General features: G+C 39.8%; 1 protein-coding gene across 23 annotated transcripts in view; it reads left to right on the top strand.

The window, feature by feature from the left end:
* Positions 1–20,329, top strand: part of TENM3 (teneurin transmembrane protein 3) — a 615,036-nt gene that overhangs the window by 486,319 nt on the left and 108,388 nt on the right. For all 23 annotated transcript variants that reach the window (XM_054824425.1, XM_054824434.1, XM_054824432.1 and 20 more), the window contains one exon: positions 10,171–10,409. In XM_054824425.1, coding sequence (XP_054680400.1) covers positions 10,171–10,409 — 239 coding nt within the window. The remainder of the gene's footprint in view (positions 1–10,170; positions 10,410–20,329) is intronic.

Raw genomic sequence — 20,329 nt, 5'->3', positions numbered from 1 at the left:
GCACAAAGACAAGTCCAACTCCAAAAAAGCATCTGTGGAAATGAGTATGATTAAAGTGTCACCCTCTTCTGGGCACAACAGGTAATCCTCTGCCTTGTTGAATCCCTGAATGGTGATGTCTCAAGTGTACAAATCCTGGCATGTTCTATATGAGAGAGTATGCAAGTGTAGTATACGAGTTTCCACCAAGGAACAATAAGGACTGGAAAACAGGAATGACAGTTGCATCACATGTATGTGCACAGTTGCCAGGTTGTTGGTAGTGGCTGTAACTCAGAGGTTATGACAGTGTTCTCACTGCAGTGACATGAATCTGGCTGTTTTGAGTGACTGCTGGTAGTGTAGTCATGGCAGCACAGAGTTCATCATGGGTTATCACGGACTCTGAATTGCAAGAGAACCACAGCTATGGACATCAGTAAGTGAGCTAAGGTTCACAGATCCATTATGATGGAAACTTCAGCCTGCTTGCAGCTTGAGGCAGAGTCAGATCCTATCAGTCACTGGCAGAGTAATACTTCACGTCTTTAACTTCCCTCTGGTTTTATCTCCTTTTAAAATGTCCAGTAGCCCAGTCAGGTCTTTCAGCTGCAGACGAAATTTCAACCTTTGTTCCAACTTCTGAATTAATCCTTGATTAAATAATGCAGTTCTGAGTCTCTCTTAAACCACATTTGCTTTTCGAAATTGTCTCCATGTGCCTTTTGAGACATTTAGAGCAATCATTCTTTTTCAGCTTTATGAAGACAGCAAGGGTAGTAAAAGAGATTGGAGGAGTACTTGTGCCCAACCTTTCTTTGATTTTCTCCCTAGAAAGCTTAACTTATTCAATATTCAAGACAGGAACTGGCCAAGATTAGAATACCTCATCTCAGAGACAACTTTCCCCCCCCTCTCTCTCTGCAGGGATATGATTCCAGAAGAGCAGAGAACAAGATAAGGAATAGTAATATAAATTCTTACTGCTCATATGAGCATTTCTGGTCCTCACTGCAAAATTCAGATACTTTCCTCCACCTTCTCTTCCTTTGCAAAGAGAACTGGAATAGCATGAACACTGTCAGTATCAGAAAGTACACTAAGGGGCTGTCAGGTTCACTCCAACTGCTGCCACCTTCAGAAGTGAATATCACCAACAACATCCAGAGCCAAGTCACTTACTGTAACCTAGATGGAAGTCTGTAGAAGTACTAGTCCTCTGACATGCCAGAAGAAGCCTGTAAGGAGAACAGAGCCAGCAATACATAAGTCTAGTTTCGCTCTCCTCTAGAGGATAGGTAATGGGACAATCCTGCAACGAAGAGTATGAGTAACTAAAATTATGGAAGGTTTCGTTGCTTGCACACCCAGCACCGTGAGTCATTCTTTGTATCTGGCTCTCCTGCTCACTTCTGCAAAGTGTGGCTTAGCGTTGTTTGTTTCCCTTGCTCATCTTCACAGACTGCAGCAGAGCAGAGAGGAGCACGAAAGAGCAGGTTCGGCAGAGCTGGCTGATTATACTGGTTCTTTTGATCCCAGACGTATCTAGGATCAAAAGGATCATATGTATACTGCGTATACATATCAGAGAAGGGAACTCCTCCTTTTCCAGGGGAGAGAGCTAGCAGCCCAAATCTGAATTTGAAGGAACAAATAATAGGATGTTTACAGGCACCCTCTGCATGCTGTAGCACTATGTTCTTTCTTGCACCACCAAGAAAGTAGGTGCATTGCAGAGGAAGATATTTGCTCTTGCACACATCAAGAGAGGAATTTTGGGGCTTTTGTCAGTATCCAGTCCTTCACATCACCATGTCCCAGTGGCTTTCACAGCAGAGTGGGATACTGTCATGTCCGAATTGTTGTTTGAAGCTTCAGCTGCAGATTGCCATGCCTGACTTCTCCAGTCTTTCTCCAGCAGCAGCCAGCAGAGGAGCCGTAACCTGCCAGGGACCAGATGTGAAAGAACACACAAGTAGTAAGGAAGGCACTTGCAGCCCTAGTAGTATTTTTTTTTTTCTTTCTTGGCTTTCAGTCTTCAGTTTGTAAAGAAAGCGGGTCCTCGATGTAAACCAACCCAAATTCAAGGAAGTGTTACCATATGTAAAGTGTTTTTTCTGAAACATTTGAATAAGCTGTTAGAAGAGGCTTATCTCCAGTTCCCACAGATGTTTCCTCTGTTTTTGCATATGGATAATAGCTCTCTTTCTTTCTGTGCACCAAACTTTGATCATCATTTGATCTGATGTGATCTTGGAGCTTTTTTCTGGGATTATGGTAGTATTATATTGGCTCTGAGAAAGCGGAAATTAACTTTTATCTCTTCCTAAGCAATTTTTTGATTGCGATTCTGCACAGAAAATAAACTGAGACAAATTCACAGCATAATGTAGTTTCTGTGCTGGCGTGGATTTATGTTAAATGCAGCCATATGGTTCTGTGGAAGTCAGTCATAAGTCTGTGCTAAGGGCAAACACCACCAGCTACAAGGTTTCATCTCAGAAGAATGTTAACAGAAGATGAAGACAGGCATAAAGTGCTCACGGAGAAACAAAAATCCAATTCCTTCTGGAGCCTGCTGGGAAAGCTGATCTCATGCATCAGCGAACCAGAGTTCATATGAGACGGAGCCAGTAATTTCTGTTATCTTTTACATCTTCCCTATAACGTCAGTCGTCAGAGATTAATCTTTTCTTTCCATCTGCTTCCTCAACTCAGTGCAAGGAATCAGATTAATTGATGTGATCTATCCATTAGTGAACCGGGTGGAGCTCTGTAATGTCAAGTGGCAGGTGAGGGTCATGGTCTCACCCAGAGAACACAGTTCAATCCAGCATGAATAGGGTCTGTCAGCAGTGAGAGAGCACACCATTTGGTAGATGCAGTGCAATGATTGATTGCAATCTTGTACCACCGTTTTTTCCACAGTTAATGGTTTTCTTCTGATTCTGACAGTTAATGTGTCTGGTAGGGTTTGTGTAAACAAACAAAAAGCATGATAACCCATTCCCAAGAGGGAAAGATTCATCTGGTTTGCATTAAGGAAAGTCAAGGAGAAATAAATGCAAAAATTTAAAACGAGAGGTTGGAGCAAACTAAAATAGCTGCAGCTGGATATATCCATCCTCTCTTGAAGTTACTTTCTCAAGATCAATTGATTTCTTTGTACGGAAATGACAAATAAAATGCTAGGTCTTCACACAGAGATAAGCACACTCTATCTCTGCATGTGTCAGTAACGACGTATTTCAGGTAGGGAATGAGAGCTCCCAAACCTCGGAAGTCTCTTCTGTCTGACTTTCCTATGCCCCTTTGAACCATCAGAGAAATAAGAAGATAAAGCTGCAGCTACCCTTGCTTGCTTACATGGGCCTCATGATGCTGCCGAACTGTTGTAGACCATGCCATTAAACTTTTGAAAAGCAGGGTTACTGATTGCTGCTGTCTCCAGATAGGTGCATTTTTAATTGGGACCATTTTTGGACAAAATCTGGTATTTTATTTTTAGTTCAGGTGAGCAATCATCACAGCTGTATACAGTTTTTATTCCCCGAAATTCAATAATACCATTATATTAAACATCAAAACCAAGTCGTTAGGAGTACAGTCAAATTCCAAGCAGAGAAGTCATGTCTCCTGAAGTATTGGTCCTGAGAGGTAAATATGTCACCAAAACATAAATTCACTAGAATTTACATTTCTCTCAACCTGCATTCACTCAAAGTGGATTTGGTACAAGTTTTTTCCACATCTTGAGGCTTAGAAGAATATGATTGATGTGTTCCTAATTCTAGATGTCTAAGATGTAGATATTACTGCTTCATGCCTTGGAGTGAATCCAGCGTAACAGATTGAGGACCTTAGCAGAATGGATAAGAACATTTACCTGGGCTTGCTTACAAATGCCTTAGTTCATATAAAGATGCCCACAGATTCAACACTCCTTAGAGACAGATAGCTAATTGAGTTGGTTTGGGGGGAAGATTAACCTGTGTTCCACAGTGTAAAAATCGGTGTGTTCATTTCTTAAAGTATTTAACCTGTGACTACAGAAGACAGAATGGTATTGCCTTGGCTGGAAGAGCCCACAGTGGTCCCCTGTATTGGTAATTACTAATATGCCCAGGGTTTTTCTCAAATTGCAAGGAGAACAGATGAGTCAAATATAACAGATTAGTGGACTTGTTACGTACATGAAAGAAATTTTTAGAGACTCATGGAATATATTTAAATATTTGGGGGTCTTTTGGTACCTAAGGGTAAAAGAAACAAATACAGAAAACGTGAGGGATAGTTTTTCTTTCCTCTTCACCTCTCCTCAAGTCACTTTCTATTCTGTCATCTTCCAAATGTCAGTTTTGTTATATTCTGCACTGAAACATCAGGTATCTGAAAACAGCTTTCCTCAACTCCACAGTTGCTTTTGCCTGACCCATAAATAGCCTAAATTTTGCTTTTTTGCTTTAGGCAATTACTTTTTAATGCTTTTGTATGTTTTACCCTAAAAATAAAGTGAATCAAACAGTAATATTATAAAAATTTTGTCTTTATGTACTGCAGGGCAAACAGTACATACTCATTATACAAGAACAAGGGAAAAATCAGTTGAATTTAAATTTAAATTGATAGAAGAAAATACATTTCGACATGATGCATGCTTAGCCTGGAGAACAAAACGCCACAAGACGTGAAGGAGAGCATGAGTTTTAGACTGTTTAAAGAAAGAGTGAGCTGTTAGTAAGTAATCTGGAAGGTGTTCATTCTTTGTACTGGCTGCTTTCAGACAGGGTATTGTTCCTGGTGATCTGCCGTACTGCAGTAATTCCTGTTTCTGCTTATTTGATTTTGCACATATAGCTGTTCTCTATCAAATAAGGTTATCCTTCTTCTCCACAGTTTTTGGAATGAACTTACCTGCTCATTGTACCACATATGCTTGTGGGAATCCTACCACTTACACAGTTTTTTAGACAGACACCTCCTTCAAAAGTCCAGGTCAGAGATAATTTCTAACATTGAATGCCTTTTGTAATGCAGTCTTCTGAGTGTCACAGCTTTCCTTCCTCAGTGGTCTGCCAGTAGTGGTCTGTAATGATCTGAAGAAGCACGTATCATTACCACCGTCGTGGACCTGACCAAACAGACTGCACGTAGGATGGTACACGAGACAGTACTGTAACAAAACCTATGCTGCAATGGCACCATGGCATTTGTTATTGATCACAGTGGAAAGTCTCTGTTCGGAAACATGACTGAACTAGTTGATTTATTCTGCTCCAGATTCTTCAGGTGCTGGTAGTATACAGTACAAAAGATTCAGAGATTTGGGAGGAAGAGATTTAGGGGTTTTAGGCACTTATACTCTAAATACAATTTTATTCTGGATCAATGGTATTGTAGCTCTTAAGGTGAGGAGTGTTTTGTTGTTGTATATGCATGAGGCTTAGGGATATTGACCTTTATTCTGTGACAGCAGTCATCGTCTGAATAATAACATTGCACAAAATAACAATAGCTGCCTTTAAATCTCACTGGCAGGATGATAAAGTATGATGCATGTTCTGACGTACTTAGAGAAGTTCAGCAGAATTTTGCTGGGCCTTATTCATAATTCCTTATTTAGTACAAATTTTGTAAGAGTCCGGTGTGACTTATAATACGTTGCGACATATTTGCCATGGGATTCAGCACTCCATTGGTGTGGTTGTGCCGTATGAAGTATTTTAATACAGAACTAAAATGCTGCCAAGAATGTTGTTGGTTGGAAATGGTAAGGTGGGCTCTTTCACGTATCTTCCAAGTATATGCAAAACATTCTATATATGATGCCCAAAACCAGAGAAATCATAGCTACAGATAGCAGTAAATCTTTTGCAAGGTGAAACAATCTCAACATAAGCTAAGAAAAAGTAGTCATATATCTAATGTAAAAATTATATTAGTAATGTTAAAATTACACAATAATTCTATACAAGTTGAGACCAATCTATTTAAAAGTAATGTGCAATACTCTTTTTTTCTTGGTGAATGTTTATTTCTATAATATCTGTGCTGGCAGTCTGGAGTTCAGGGCCTTCCAGACATTTATGTAATACTGCATTCATTGATGCATAGTATCCATTTTCTTCTAAACTCAGGTGAAAAGCTTTTGTCACAGATCCTTTTGTAAAGGAAGTTATTCTAAATGACAGTTCTGTTGCTGGACACCTGGCTATCTTATATCAGAAGCATTTGGGCTTATGTTCTGAGGCTTACTGTCCTTGAACGTTTTGATAATCTATCTCCATTTCTCTAAAGACACAGTTTTCAATTAACTTCATCTTTCTTCCCAACTCTTGAGGGGTTTTATCACTTTTTTCGCCCTCCTGCTTTCCCATTTACTGAATTTAGTAGACGGTGCTTCAGTTTTATTTTCCACAGAGGAAGTGGCAGCACAGGGAAAATCTTACTTGATGTGAATGCTCCCCCCCCAGTTTGAGGAGGAAGAAAACTGTCTGCCTGTCAGCAGGTGCACACCAGCACTTGATGCTCAGAGAGTACAGAGTTAAATTAAAAGCATAATTATTTTACTTTTATTCATACACTTCTGTTTTCTGAGCTGACATCTTTGAGGTTTTTGATGCTGTATTTCTGCCTTATCTTTTAGGGGCAGAAGCTTAAGTAGAATGCCTACCATTTGTGAAATAAGGGGACTTCCCAGCTGTCTTTGCGTCCAAGGATTAGTTTATGACATAACTTTGTATTTTGCTACCGGTCTGTAGCTTAGGTTTGTTAGGTACTGAATTCTTCCCCCCCACTAAAATGTTAAGATTAGCTGCACTTTTTAATAGAAACATATGTTGAATAAGCAGACAGAACTATATATTGAATAAATGTAAAAATAGAAGATTATTTGCTTTAAAAAGCGAATTGAATTATTTAATAAAAACAGAATTAGCTTGTCTTGTAAAATATTAGCATGATTCACTGGATTTTTGTACTCTAAAGCTTAATAAAATATTTAAAGGGCTGCTTACATGAGGATCTAACAAGTGCTTGTTCAATGATCAATTTTGAATGGAAGATACACCATTGCAGATGCTATAAGCTCCCTATGAGATGAAACATAGTGTAATTGCCAGTAAGTCAGTGCCTGGTCAAGTAGTGCAAACAGTTTAGGCTTTAGAAGTTAGCTATTCAAGTTCTGTGGTTTGAAAAGACAAGGTAGATGGATATATAGATAATTAAAATCATTTGCAAATAGATTATATTTCAAGAGCATAAGAATGTCGGCATTATCTGGAAGCAGCCTGGATTTGTTGTCAGATACCATATCCTTCTGAGCATCTCATAGGAACACTGTTTGGCATGGCTCAGTGAGGCAGACAAGATGTGCAAGTCTGATAGCATTACACTTTAAATACTTAGCACTTGCAGTTAATGTAGCAGGAGAGTCTCTGACAACTTTGTTAGTAACTCCACTCATTAGGAATAGAGAGATCCAAACAAATTTTCTTAACCCAGAGGAAGATGCCAGGCAGGGTTTTCTGTCATCATTTTCCCCTCAGCATGCTCCAGCCAGCCGGTGTGACCACTCTGGCATTGTATTCATGGGATTCAAAGCAGAGGAGGAATAGCTTAAAGTGAGGAGTCATGCTGTGTGCTGCCTAGGACTACACACTGCTGAATTCACATATAAAAGTTACAATTTTCTTTCATTGCCTTGATGCCTGAGGTGGACTGTCAGAGCTGTGACTGCTCACACCACCACAGATATGCGGCCATCTCCCAAGTTTATCTATGGGATTAACTCCTCAAAGGCTTTGAGAATATGGATTACAGTCTCTAGTAGGCTGTGCTGCACCAAAGCCAACGTCTCAGCTCTCACTTTCTCAGAGGAAAAAAAAAAAAGGAAAAGATCAGAGGCTGACTGTTCTGTTGCATTATTTTGTTAAAGCTTAGAGTATATGGAGTTCCATTCAAGTGCTCATATAATGCCAGTTTCCATTTTTAGTCTTTTGAGCCTAACAGCAAGAGCAGGAGGATGTGAAAATTGCAGGTTGGTCAGGCAGCTTATTTTTAACATGGAAGCTGATGTTTAGGAGGAGTATTCTATCTACTGTATAGCTTTCCTTCAGTCCCCCAAAACAGTACACTTTGCACATAGAGAGAGAAATAGCCGCCTTTGTGTTTGGCATTTTTTTGAGATCTGTGTAGATTTTTTTTTTGTGGAATATACCTGGACATAGCATTTACCATACGTAGCCAGAAATGAAAGAGCAGTAAAGGTCAAGTGAATAAGACCCTTTATCAGGACTTAATGAATGTACATGCTTCTGTGAGTCTGTAAAATCAAAGTAATGGTGTTCTAAGGTATAAAACATTCTTTACATAGGGCTAGTTATTATTATTTTGGTGTTTGCTACATAGAAAATGTCACAACTTTTAATGAAGTACCTTCTTAGAGAGGATTTAAACCACAAGGGCTTTGTATTTTGAAATTGTTGGTAATCCTCTAAGCACAGAAGCCAAGAAAAAAATGGGATGTGGTGTTGTGCATCAGTATATCTAGTCCATATTCTTCTGTTGTTACTGCCAGCAAGTTTAATATTGTGCAAAATTAAGTAACCTATGTACCATATTTCATGAGATCATGTTTGTAATGCAAATATTTTCAAGGAGAGGGCTTATGCCAAGATGTTCTAGTTCATCTGTTAACCTCCTGTAGCAAAATCACCTGCAAATAACAAACCTTGTTTATCAACTGCTGATATTTTTTGCAGGCTGCAGTGGGGCAAATTAATTTCTAGTGTCTCTACAGCGCATTTCTGACAAAGCTGCTATACCTGTATAGGTTGGTCCATTACTATGCAAGGATCCAACCATGGGTCCTGAAGGATGAAAGTCCCATCGGCTGCAAGGCAGCTGTCCACGGTGCCACGTGGTGTAACAAGAGGGCTTTCCCTGCCACAGCTAGCTCATTTGGTGCTAGATCCTCTGACCCATACTGTATAGGTGCTATGCAGTAGGCAAACGCAGTGCAGGCACGCACGTGGCTTCAGGAGGACCTGCGTATCAGCAATTCATGAGTGTCTCTTACCTATTAAAAAATGCAAACACCTCTCTCGTTCTGTTTAGCTGTTCATGGGCTTGGTAAGTTCAAAATTCTCCACAGTGTGTTTTCTTACCATTTTTAGCTATAATGTATTCATTTTGCAAAGCCTAATTAGCTAAGGCCAAGCCTTACACTACAGAGTTGCCAACATAACAAATTGATGGAAAAAACCCTGGTGCAAAGATCTTTGTTTGGCTGAGGTTTTGTTGTTCGTAGAGTTGTATATGTGAGTCAGGAGAAAAACTCCAGGTAGTATATGCCATGCTTAGAGGGTCTTCCAGAATAATTATACTTGCATGAACTAAAATTAAAGGATTCTACTGTAGATAGGCTCAGGGGTAATATCTCTTTTAGAAATTTTACTTGAACAAAATGAAGTTTACTGCTAACTCACAGAGTGTGTCTTAACTTTGGGTTTGCTTTTCATTTCTCTTGCTGGCTGTGATTCTTTCTGAGCACTCGCTAAATATATTTCTTTAGCGTACTTCCCAGGCTGTAACTAGCTGCTGTATCCATAATCAGATCTTGTTATGGTAAGATTATGTGCGAGGAGACAGGAATTAGTGAACTGAGTATTTAGGACACAAAAAAAAAATCTTTTAACTGGCTAATTTTGGCAAACTTGCCAAAAGTTTGTATCTGAGAGTGTGCTGTTTTCTTTGTACTTAACCCAGGAAAGCTGTGATAAGTAGTGTGGGCTATAGTCAGATTGCTCATTATTGACTTTTTAATGGAGTTCCCTGTAGTCTGTAGCGGAAGCCAACAAAAATAAACAGCAGCAGAAAGCCTGTCCCTACTTGTCAGATAAACTCTGAGAGACCTCCTCCCTACCATACCGTATTTTGGGTAGTTCTGCTTCCTCTCTGGATACCAGTGTATCACTGATGTCGGGGAGGTTCAGTCTTTTCTTAAAGCGAAAGTGCCTTTTTTTTTTTTTTTTGTGCGAATGTCACAACAAGCATTGCATCTATGACCCTATGTAGATTGGATGTTGTTAGCTGTTTGAAAAATAGGCAACATTAAACAAAAGAGGTATGACTGCCTATGCTCCAGCTTTATTTACTTTTATACTTTACCATACACTCTTTCTTCCACAGGCATTTCCTATTCAAAACAGGAACAGGGACCACACCGCTGTTCAGTACTGCAACGCCAGGGTACACAATGGCATCCGGCTCTGTTTATTCCCCTCCTACTCGGCCACTACCTAGGAACACTCTATCCAGAAGTGCTTTTAAATTCAAGAAGTCTTCGAAGTACTGTAGCTGGAAATGTACTGCACTCTGTGCTGTAGGGGTCTCAGTGCTGCTGGCAATACTGCTGTCCTACTTTATAGGTGAGTTCCATTTTTTATAATTGTCACCATGAATAGGGATGTCTGACGGACTGTGACATACTACTACTTTAACTAGCAAAGGTTTTGGTAACAGTAAAAACCACAGCAATGATTTAATGAAAACACCCAATTGTTTAGAGGGAATAGAAAATCTGAATATTTTGCAAGCATTCTGCAGCATGATAGTGGGTGAATTAACTTTAAAGAAGTATTTGAACTGCAATTAAGCTATGTGATGTCTAGTTCTTACAAAAGTACATGTAAAATATAGGCTGTAAAAATTCTGTAAAGTGAATATAACTTGCAGCATATCCATAGAATAATTTTCCTCTTATTTTGCATGAAACATAACTAATACAGTGTTTAGGAATGCTAACTATTATTTATTTCATCATTACATACACGTATGTTTGTGTATAGAGCTAGAGCAAAAGTCTAATACAGACTTTTGATTGCAAGATAGGGAAAATAATTGCCTAAAATGACAACATATAGAGAAGATGGAGACGACTTCTTCCTCTCCTGTGGGTTGTTTATTTTTTGAATTATTCTCTCTTTTCTCTATTTGTTTGTTAAGTTCCTGTTCCCAAGTTTTTATTTTAGAGGAATTCCTTTATTTCTTCATCTCTTTAATTATTTAATTTCATAAATGTTCGCTATAAATATTATATAATTTGAGGTTTAGGCAGTTAATGGGAGAAGTGCTTGTCTGTGAGAAAAATGTCATTGACTTTAATAAGAGAACAGAGTAGGTTCTTTTTTGTGCTTATAACTTCTTCTGTGGCTGTGTTGCAGCGGGTTAACCCTGGCTGGAGGCCAGGTGCCCACCAAAGCTGCTCTGTCACTCCCCTCCTTAACTAGACAGGGGAGAAAAGGTATAACAAAAGGCTTGTAGGTCAAGATAAGGACAGGGAGAGATCACTCGCCAGTTACTGTCACAGGCAAACCAGACTGAACTTAGAGAAAAATTCATCTAATTTATTACCAATCAAATCAGAGTAGAGCAATGAGAAATAAAACCAAATCTTAAAACACCTTCCCCCACCCCTCCCATCTTCCTGGGCTCAACTTCACTCCTGGCTTCAACCCGCTCCCCCCCAGCGACACAAGGGGACAGGAAATGGGGGTTGCAGTCAGTTCATCACACGTTGTTTCTGCTGGGGGAGGACTCCTCACATTCTTCCCCTACTCCAGCGTGGGGTCCCTCTCACAGGAGACAGTCTTCCACCAACTTCTTCAATGTGAGTCCTTCCCACAGGCTGCAGTCCTTCATGAACTGCTCCAGCATCGGTCCCTCCCACGGGGTGCAGACCTTCAGGAGCAAACTGCTCCAGCATGGGTCCCCCACGGGGTCACAAGTCCTGCCAGCAAACCTGCTCTGGCGTGGGCTCCTCTCTCCACAGGGCCACAGGGCCTGCCAGGAGCTTTCTCCAGCGTGGGCTTCCCACAGGTCACAGCCTCCTTCAGGTGCCTCCACCTGCTCTGGTGTGGGGTCCTCCACGGGCTGCAGGTGGAATCTCCACACCCCCTCATCCTTCCTCCATGGGCTGCAGGGGGACAGCCTGCCTCACCATGGTCTTCTCCATGGGCTGTAGGGGAATCTCTGCTCCGGCGCCTGGAGCACCTCCTGCCCCTGGAGCACCTCCTGCCCCTCCTCCTTCATTGACCTTGGTGTCTGCAGAGTTTCTTACATCTTCTCACTCCTCCCTCTGGCTGCAAAAGCTCTCACTAGGTTGGTTTTTTTCCTTCTTAAATATGTTACCACAGAGGCACTACCACTGCAACTGATTGGCTTGACCTTGGCCAGCGGCAGGTCCGACTTGGAGCTGGCTGGCATTGGCTCTATCAGACACAGGGGAAGCTTCTCGCAGAAGCCACCCCTGTAGCCCCCCCACTACCAAAACCTTGCCACACAAACCCGATACATTTGTCCAGATTACAGATTTTTTCACCTCTGAGTCCATAAATGGTCTTTGAAGAGTTTCTTTTACCTGATTTGTTAATTAGAAGTTTAAGTCACCACAGTTAGGGAAATATAAATGTAAGGGTCTGGTTTTTTGTATTGGTTGCACTCAGATTCAGAGTCTTCAGAAGTCAAGGAAAGAAAATAGAAAGAGGGGAGTCAATCTCTCCTTCCCTCTTTTAAAAATCAGTGTAAATTAATAATAAAGCCTAGAAGGCCCTATGATCCTTAAGTCTTCATTGCCTTTGTTGAAAGAGGCTTGTTACATTTTAATCCAAGGCACAGTGTAAGCTATATAAAACCTTTGAAGTAGTTCTTACTGGGCTGAAGCTCCTGTGAACGATGCAAGAAACTGGGTTGCTGAGTAGCTGGAGAAATTCCTCTCTGCCCTGGCAAAGCAGAGCTCCTTGAGCACCATTTCCACCTCAGCTGCCAGCCCCTAAGAGCAAAAGGCATGTATGCAGACATAGGGTTTGCCACTGCAGTCCAGCCCTTTTTAGTCATCGGATTTGTGGTTCTTTTGTATGAATGTGCACAGGAGTATAAAAGTGTGGTTTAGAGTTAAGGTTTGACACTACCTCTTTTTTAAAGTGGGATTGGAATAATCCCATTTATAAAACACATTAATTGCACTCAGTCTCCATAATACTGCCTCATAAGTCATCAGAAGTAAAAATCTGCTACTAAATAAATACATAAATACAAAAGAAGGAATTCAGTATGAAGTATCACTGTCAAGAACAGGGAAAACCAGCCATACCGATAGTAAAATATTGAAGACCTGATTCTGAGCTGAGCTCTACACTTTGCTAGCCCCAAAGAGCCAGATTACTTATGAATCTGAGGGGCACAAGAAGATAGCTGTACTGGATTATTTCTCCCACAGGCACATTAATAAATATAAGCATGTCTAATGCGCCTCTATTCCTGTATTTGGGAAAAAGAGACAAGCTTTTCAGTGAGTGAGAGCTTTCAGCTCCACACATCATTTATTCACATACCCCGTAAAAACCCGAATATAGCTGTACAACATTTCATGGGCACACGCCAGCTCACATCCTTGCTGAAATAAACAATGCACAAGGGCCTTCCTCTGCCCATAGTCAATAGGGAGCTCTTTGCCTACTGGTGATATTACACATATTTCAGCTAACTCAGCAATCTAAATGTAAAATCCAGCACTCAGGGATGCTCTCTAGAGAACTTTGGGTCCATAAAACCATGAATGGATTACACTCATTCATACATGTGGTTTTCCCATCTCTATAGATGTAATATCAGAAATACTCTCCATTTAATAGGCCATCCAAATATAAATCGGTGGAAGTCATTAATGTAAGATGGAAACGGTCCTTCATCTTGGTTAACCATTTAATAGCATAGGTGTGAAAGGGAAGTGACTGAGTAGGAAATTGGTCACAACATAAAAAGATGGGAAGGACTGCAGTATTGTGTGACCTCTAGCATCTCATGACATGCCTCTAACACAGTGGTCTGGCTTGTCTGCTGAGGTTTACAGCAGCTGAGGTGGCGTGTCACATTTGTAAAGCCAGTTTGAGACATGTTTTGAACTTCACAGAAAGACATTGCCACAAGCGTGAAAACGCTACAGACCTTGCTGCAAAAATATGCCAGTACACACTGATACGGAACATAGTGTGGCTGATGTCCACAGCGTGACTGTGGCAACTGCAGACTAAAGATCTAATGGGACCGGTTGCCCAATGAACAGTAGTGTAACCAGGCCCTTCTCAGAAAGGGAGAGAGGTGAGCATGTCATGCCCAGGCTTATTGTAGTTGCAGTGGATATGGGTAGAGAAAGTGTCTTCAGATCTCGCTGCCTCTGCTCAGGCAACATAAGGCAGAAAAGAGAGTTTGCTAGACTTCATGTCTGCCTTTGCAGAACTGCTCAGTCAATTACTGCTCCGTCAATTAGCCCAGCCAGAGGAAGGAGTCTGGTCTGTCTTGCACTTCTTCCATCACTCTGACAGGAAGGACTCCTACAAAGTCTACAAAGAGGAGGTGAGAGCAGAGGATGTCAGCATGGGGAGAGACCAGAGCAAATGCTGCTTTGTAAGGCTACTTAATGCAGTCTTTGGGGGTCACAAGGAATTGAAAATGTTATTTCAGTCTAAAGCAAAGTCTCACTTCCAGCCTCCCTGCATAATTCTGGCTTTTCTAGCCCTCATGGTCTCTCTCAACCATTTTGCAGTGTACGAAATGTTTAAGTTTGCCATTCTTGTCAATGAGACCTAATTTTTAGAGAAAAAATGGTCCTTTGTTTAGAGGCTTCATCTACTGTTAAATTGTTGAGAAACAAGGAATTAAGCAACAGAAATCTGCAAGTGCTGAACCAAAAGATAGTGCAGCAACATAAAGAAGAGTGGAATTAAAAAATAGCTCTAGTTTAGAGTAAAGGATTCAAAGAAAAACTCCCTGAAGTAATGGGTTAAAAAGATGGGCAATAAAGAAGATAAACTGCCTCATTTTGGGATCAAGATTACACTGGAATTTCTTTAAGCTACTCATTTGCTTAACTGCTATCCGTAATCAGATTTGCAACCAAGGAAGAAAAGGACCAATTTTTTTACAACATGAACATTTTAGAATCTTTTTCCCCTCTTTGGAAGGCTAGGAAGAGCAGTATTAAATTTAAGCCATGAAAGAGTAAGAAATACATAGTTGCCTTAGTTTGACCTCTTGCTATATACACATTAATAGCTTTACCCAAACTTTGTACAGGGAGTCTGTGTCAGAGCCAGAAATAGAGTCCAGCTTTACAGTGTGCAAGACAAAACAGAACTTCTCCCCATGGCTTACTGCCTCGTTCAGCATCCATCATTTGCAGGGAATGAACGAAGGGAAAGTTTTGTGGAGCAACTACTAGGTCAAACATGGGCATCAAATCAAAGTTTCCTATGTAACCTCCAACCTTTCAGTTCTACCTTTTGGGATCTTCTCTTGTCCGCTCTTGGTTTTATTAGGGACAGGAGTTTGTTGTTCTTGGGTGTGGTTTTTCCCTAACAGAAAAATCCACTGTGCAGTTACAGAGAACCACATCAGTTACAAGTTGTTTACAGTATGTTGTTGCATAGCACAGTCTCTGACCAGCTATATTAACAGATTGATTAGTACTGTATTATTTCTAAAGAAATCCTTATTTAAAGAAGAAGAATTCTTATTTAAAGAAGAATTATTTCTTCTTTAGTGTGGCTTCAACAACTGGATGAAATTAATGAGAATTTGGGTGTATCAGGGCCCCTCTTTCTTCCCCAGGAATTGCTTCAGCAATTGATTGTCCATTGCCAATGGCACTATCTTAACATTGTCCAAGTCAATACAAGAGGTTAGTGTCGTTTTCACTGTGCATGAAACCAAAGAGGCAAGCAGTTTTCTTCAGTTCAGTGCTGGAATTACACAGCACCAGATTCAGTCAACTAAGCTTGAAGAGTTGCACACTGAAAGATTCAATGCGTCTGTCATGAATGTTGTCTTATAGCTACTAAATAGGTTTCTATTAACATAAAACATTCTTTGAATACACAGTGAGACCTGACCTATTTAGTCAGGCCTCTGCTGTCCTGGCTTCTTCACAACAATCTGTCATACTTCAAGTCCGTTGAGCATTTTACCCTCTGTGTACCTTGGGATTGATCATTTTGTTAGCCTTAGCTCTGCAGCCAATGGTCAGGACAAGAATTCTTTGTGATAAAGCAAATATTTAAATATCAGTGATAACAGAAGAACATCTCTTCTGGGGGGGGCAGGGGGGGAAGAAATTTTATTTGAATAAAAAGGCCACAGGACTATTTTTGTCACTACTGCTTGCTGTGAACAATTAAGCAAATCCGTTTTGGACAGAAAAGAAAGCTAACATTTAGACTTAACAACTGAAACATCTTTTGGGAAAACATACATTGTAGTTTATATTTCATTCTATGAGAAAGAGTAGAAAAACTGCTCTTCTGCTCTGACACAGAGATGACCATACAGTCATAATGCAAATTGCAAATGAAATGTGAATGGAAAAGAGATACTGGACTTGAAAGCTGTGTTTGATAATTACAGATAATTCATATTTTCCACATTTGTATAAAAATAGATACATTGTGCTTATTCTGTGGTTATTATATTGTACATTCATGCTTTCTGTCCATCTGAAAATGTTACTTTGTCATTATCTCAAGATACTTAAAGTAAGCTGAAAAAAATGTATATGCTAATAGATTTCTAATAATGGACAACTATCTTCAGAGTTATTTCAAAAACTTACTGAGAATAAGAACAGAGCAACTTAAGAGGTTTTAAGGTAAAAAGAGAAGAAGGAGGTGGCCAGGAAAAATAGCAAACAAGTTTTATCATGAGGAGACTGACACAGAAGGGTGCAGGATGTGAAAATTACAGCTGAGGGTCAATTAACTATCCTGCAGTTGAGTTTTAAGTAATGCTTAAAAATTAGAAAATTGTCTGTCTCTGCAGGCTGAGGTTAACTTTCCATGTCTGCAGTGCTGTTTCCGAGTCTGTTGTCTATGGTTGTCCCGTATTACTCAGGATTTAGCGTGACAGCTGCTGTCACTCACATCTGTTCCCAGATTGTGGAGACCAGATGCCTTTCTTGTTGGGCTCAGTGCTAGAAGTTACAGCAGGTCAGAACCACCCTCCCCAAAACTAATGGACTCACAGCAATGGCAGTTATAGAACTGAATTTTTGTGACTAAAGCAACAACTAAATGTACCTGTAATCAAAAGGAATCTATTTTACTTTATCAATAAAGAACAATATAATATTTCTTTTTGATTGCAATGCCAAGTTAACATTATTCTGCTGTTTGTAAAGCTCAATTACTGCCAGGGATGAGGAAAACAACTTAATTAATAATGCCATTTAAATGGAATTTTTATTACAATACCCAGCATAGGTATTGTAATTAATAGGCATGAGGGAGAATATAGTTTAGTTGCCATTAATCACCTTTACTTTCATGATGTGTTTATAGAAACTGTTTTTCTCTTTGACCTGCATTTAATTTTGAGTATTGTAATGCTATTATCACTGAGAGCTTCATGAAGAACTTTTGTTACTCTGCATTCTCTCCCCATTTCTGTCTGCTTCCCTAGGTTGTGCAGGGACCTTAGCTATGACTGGAGCTTCACTGAGGTGTGTGGGTTGGAAATATGTTCCCTGTCTGCAGATATGAGGCAGATTTTTAGTTTGCCAGGTTTATACTCTCACCCCATTTCTCTTTCCATCAAATTAGAGGCATTGAGGTAGACTAATATATTTATATATATGATTCCTAAAAAAAAAAAAATCAGAAATATTTTGCCATTCCTCTTGGTCTGTCGTCATCACTTTCTTCAAGTGCTCTGAGGTTTTACATTTTACCAAATCCACATAGCACAATGTATTCAAATTACCATCCAAAAAGCTACAGCAGGGAAACTTGTCTCCTGTGAACCTTTTTGAGAAAGCACATCAGCTATCTAAGTATGGCTTCTTAGCATTGTCTGATTGTCTCATGTTCTTGCTCAATGTATGCTTATATCTGGAGCTGTGAAGGCAGCCAGTGCCTCCAGCACTATGGAAAATACATCACTCCTTGCAAACTCATAGGCAACTTCTCATTTGAACAATCCATGGGGCTTTTAGGGAAGGCTCCGGGTGTCTCTAGTGCTGTTGGAGGCAGCAGCAGTGTTCCCTGTCATCCTTTCTTTTCCCAAATTAAAGGTTTCTGGTATCAGTTCAGGCTTGGTGGGAGTTAGAAGTGGCTGCCTCTCAAAGTAAGAAGCTGTGGATTAGGTACATAGTGATGTCTTGCCTCTGTCCAAAATGGACTTTTCCAGGTCACACTCAGCTCCAAATGTCATGGGCAGCCACCTTCTGGCTGCCTCTCATGCCAAACGCCATGTCTAGGGCTCTGCCTCCCCAGCATGTGTGGCTCTGCTCTGCCCCTGTCTAAAGCTGCTTCCCGGTTGTTTTAGACATCAGTGCCACATGTTGCTTTTCTCTGACAGAAGAGCAGGTATGTGGTCTAGCTACAAGGCAGGACCAAAGGGTGTGTAGTCTCTTCACTTGGGTCTTCAGCGTATGGTCATATTCCTGGTGAATGGATTACAGCATGATTATTTAGCAGGTAGATGACATGTCTAAAGGAATTTAGCATGCTGAATGAACCTTAGGAAAGTCCTCAAAGTCTGAAGTACCAATCTCCTAGTTCATTTCAGTATTTCATAATCTTTGAAATCAGAACTACAAAAGCCACATAATTGATATTTGTAGTCTGTGTCTTACTAACATCAATTCAGGCAAATCCTTTCAGTCATTTCTGACATGTTCTTTGTAAATGGCAGTATTCAGATGCACATGTGACTGCCCACACTGTTCTTATGCTTTAACATGAAGCTTAATATTGCAGCTAGTACTTCCATGACTTTCTCCATTGCAGAGATTTTCAGCTATGTTTAACATGAGATAAATTTATTTTCCTTGGTATCCCATAGCCCTGACCTTTAGATATCTGTATGAGTTTCATGTAAAGTTTACAGCATTGCTGATGAGTTCATTGTGCCTCCTTAGTGTAGAAATGTTTTGTAAACAATAATGTAATTTCTTATGTTTACCACATTCTTTCTTTCAAAGCTAGGAGATAGAGAATGACTAGTTAGAAAATGGAGTTTTTACACTTCACCACCTTATTGGGCTGAATTGGGCTGAAAATGTTTTTAACATTGTTCATTGAAATGGTACAAAATCTGAACACGTTGAACATCTATGTCTTGAAGCATGAACATTAAATATACTTTCTTGTCTCTTGCAAGAATACCATTATGGATAATGCCTTTAGTTGATGGTTTTTAAGCAATGATCTTGTTACTGTGTTTCAGACTAAGCGCAAAGCATAATATAATATTTACTATTTCAGGAGCGCACAATATTAATATTTGATTGGTGTTGTGGATGTCACATACTATTATTGTTAGTGGCACTGAGAGTGAAACGTTCATTGAGAAAGATAATCCTCACACAGAAGGATGTAGGAACATGTAATTGGCAGTCAGGAGGTTAAAAGAGACTTGACAAGATTTCAAGGGATTAAAAAAGTTAATCCGTCAAGGAGCATGCCCACCTCTGCTCTGAAGAAGGCTTGTATTCTAATTAAGATTTATCACAAGGTTTTTGGCAATAGTCCTGTCACCCTTCCGCTTTTGCCCAGTGGAGCAAATTGAAACTCAGTAATCCTGGCAATATAACAAGTCTAGTAATAAACTGCAAGATGACATGATGTCATTGTCCATAGGTCCCATTCTGCCATCATACTGTGATGCAATATGATGGTTTTTCAAAATCTGGATGGTGTTTTCAGGAATACTGACATCTCTTGCAAGCACATTATGTAGAGATGTGGGCCCTTCTGCGCTCCTCCTCTAATCTCCTGGCAGACCCCCAAATAGTAACAATTTTTCAGTCTAATGAGAAATTAAGCTAAATTACACCAGCTACTTTTTTCGGACAGATAGCAAGCTTAGAGTAATTTAGAGATGTAGTTCCTATTTTATCGATGGAGGTAAATGTGTAGTATTTTACTAGTATGTCAGCATGTGTAATACTTCAAATGTATGCTTATGTTTAAGAGATTTTGTATAAAGCAGAGATGAAATTACTCAGATGATTACTGAAGTTGTTGTGGACATAGGATTACAGTTTTCTTTTCTTTGCTGGAAATTCCTGTTAATTTCTAACTTGTGTCTAAAGAAAGAAGCCAGACCATAGAGATGTGCTATCTGCTGTGATATGTGAATTATAATGTATATATTAAAACTGGTAGTTTTGTGTATAAATTGCATCTTTTCTGTAAATTGCAATCTTTTCTTGAATCTTTTCTATGAACAGAACTGCTTGGTCTCTTTTTGAATGCTTTAAAAAATTCATGCTGTTAAAAATGTCTGATTTAGATGA

This window comes from Grus americana, chromosome 4, assembly GCF_028858705.1.
Source record: "Grus americana isolate bGruAme1 chromosome 4, bGruAme1.mat, whole genome shotgun sequence".
Classification (NCBI taxonomy): Eukaryota; Metazoa; Chordata; class Aves; order Gruiformes; family Gruidae; genus Grus; species Grus americana.
Note: the sequence above shows the minus strand (reverse complement) of the source record. Positions and strands in the feature narration are given on the sequence as shown.